This window comes from Sinocyclocheilus grahami, unplaced genomic scaffold (genome assembly GCF_001515645.1).
Source record: "Sinocyclocheilus grahami isolate Dianchi unplaced genomic scaffold, SAMN03320097.WGS_v1.1 scaffold2261.1, whole genome shotgun sequence".
Taxonomy (NCBI): Eukaryota; Metazoa; Chordata; class Actinopteri; order Cypriniformes; family Cyprinidae; genus Sinocyclocheilus; species Sinocyclocheilus grahami.
Genome location: NW_015507440.1, coordinates 1974 through 2585, shown reverse-complemented (window position 1 = coordinate 2585; position 612 = coordinate 1974). Strand labels below are relative to the sequence as shown.

The window sequence follows — 612 nt, the reverse complement described above, 5'->3', positions numbered from 1 at the left end:
TAAACTAAGTAACGCAATTAGTTGCTTTATGGACTAACACTGCAATGCATTACTTTTAAAAGTAACTTTCCCCAACACTGGCGACTGTGTGAGTGAATTTGACTAATTTAACACATTTTGAAAGTGTACTGCAGTATGTAGCAGCTGTCTGTGAAGGTCTCTGGTTCTCATGCGGTCGTTCTGCAGCCAAACGCTAAAGACAAGCTTGGTTTTCCAGAGGTCGTGTAGTGATGTTAAATATGGGGTGATTTTACAGCGCTGCACACGAGAGCAAACTCAACATTCAGCAAGAAAAGCAAAATGAAAAAGCTCTAATTATAGTGGTTTGCTTTCTGTTCTGTCATTCATGTTTGGAGGAGCGGCCGTCTTTTATGTCTGTTTCAGACGTTGAACTGTTTTCAGATGATGTCTCTGTCCTCAGGGTGGCCACAGATCATAATTCAGACAACACCAGCGCGATCCTGCGCGAATGGCTGATAAACGTCCAGCACTTCTATCATTATGTGGAGTGGAGACCTCAGGAGGAGCCCAGGTGAGACGGACCCTAAACTGCATCTGAACCCAAAGCTGAACACAAACTAGAGATTCACACACACACACACACACACACAC

General features: G+C 44.0%; 1 protein-coding gene across 1 annotated transcript in view; it reads left to right on the top strand.

The window, feature by feature from the left end:
• The window catches only part of LOC107574526 (procollagen galactosyltransferase 1-like), a gene marked incomplete at its 3' end in the record, with an annotated part of 7397 nt that extends 6865 nt beyond the window's left edge, over positions 1 to 532 (top strand). Inside the window, exon 2 of the mRNA XM_016260983.1 lies at positions 422 to 532. Within this exon, the coding sequence (XP_016116469.1) occupies positions 422 to 532 (111 nt within the window). The remainder of the gene's footprint in view (positions 1 to 421) is intronic.
• Between the last annotated feature and the right edge of the window lie 80 nt (positions 533 to 612).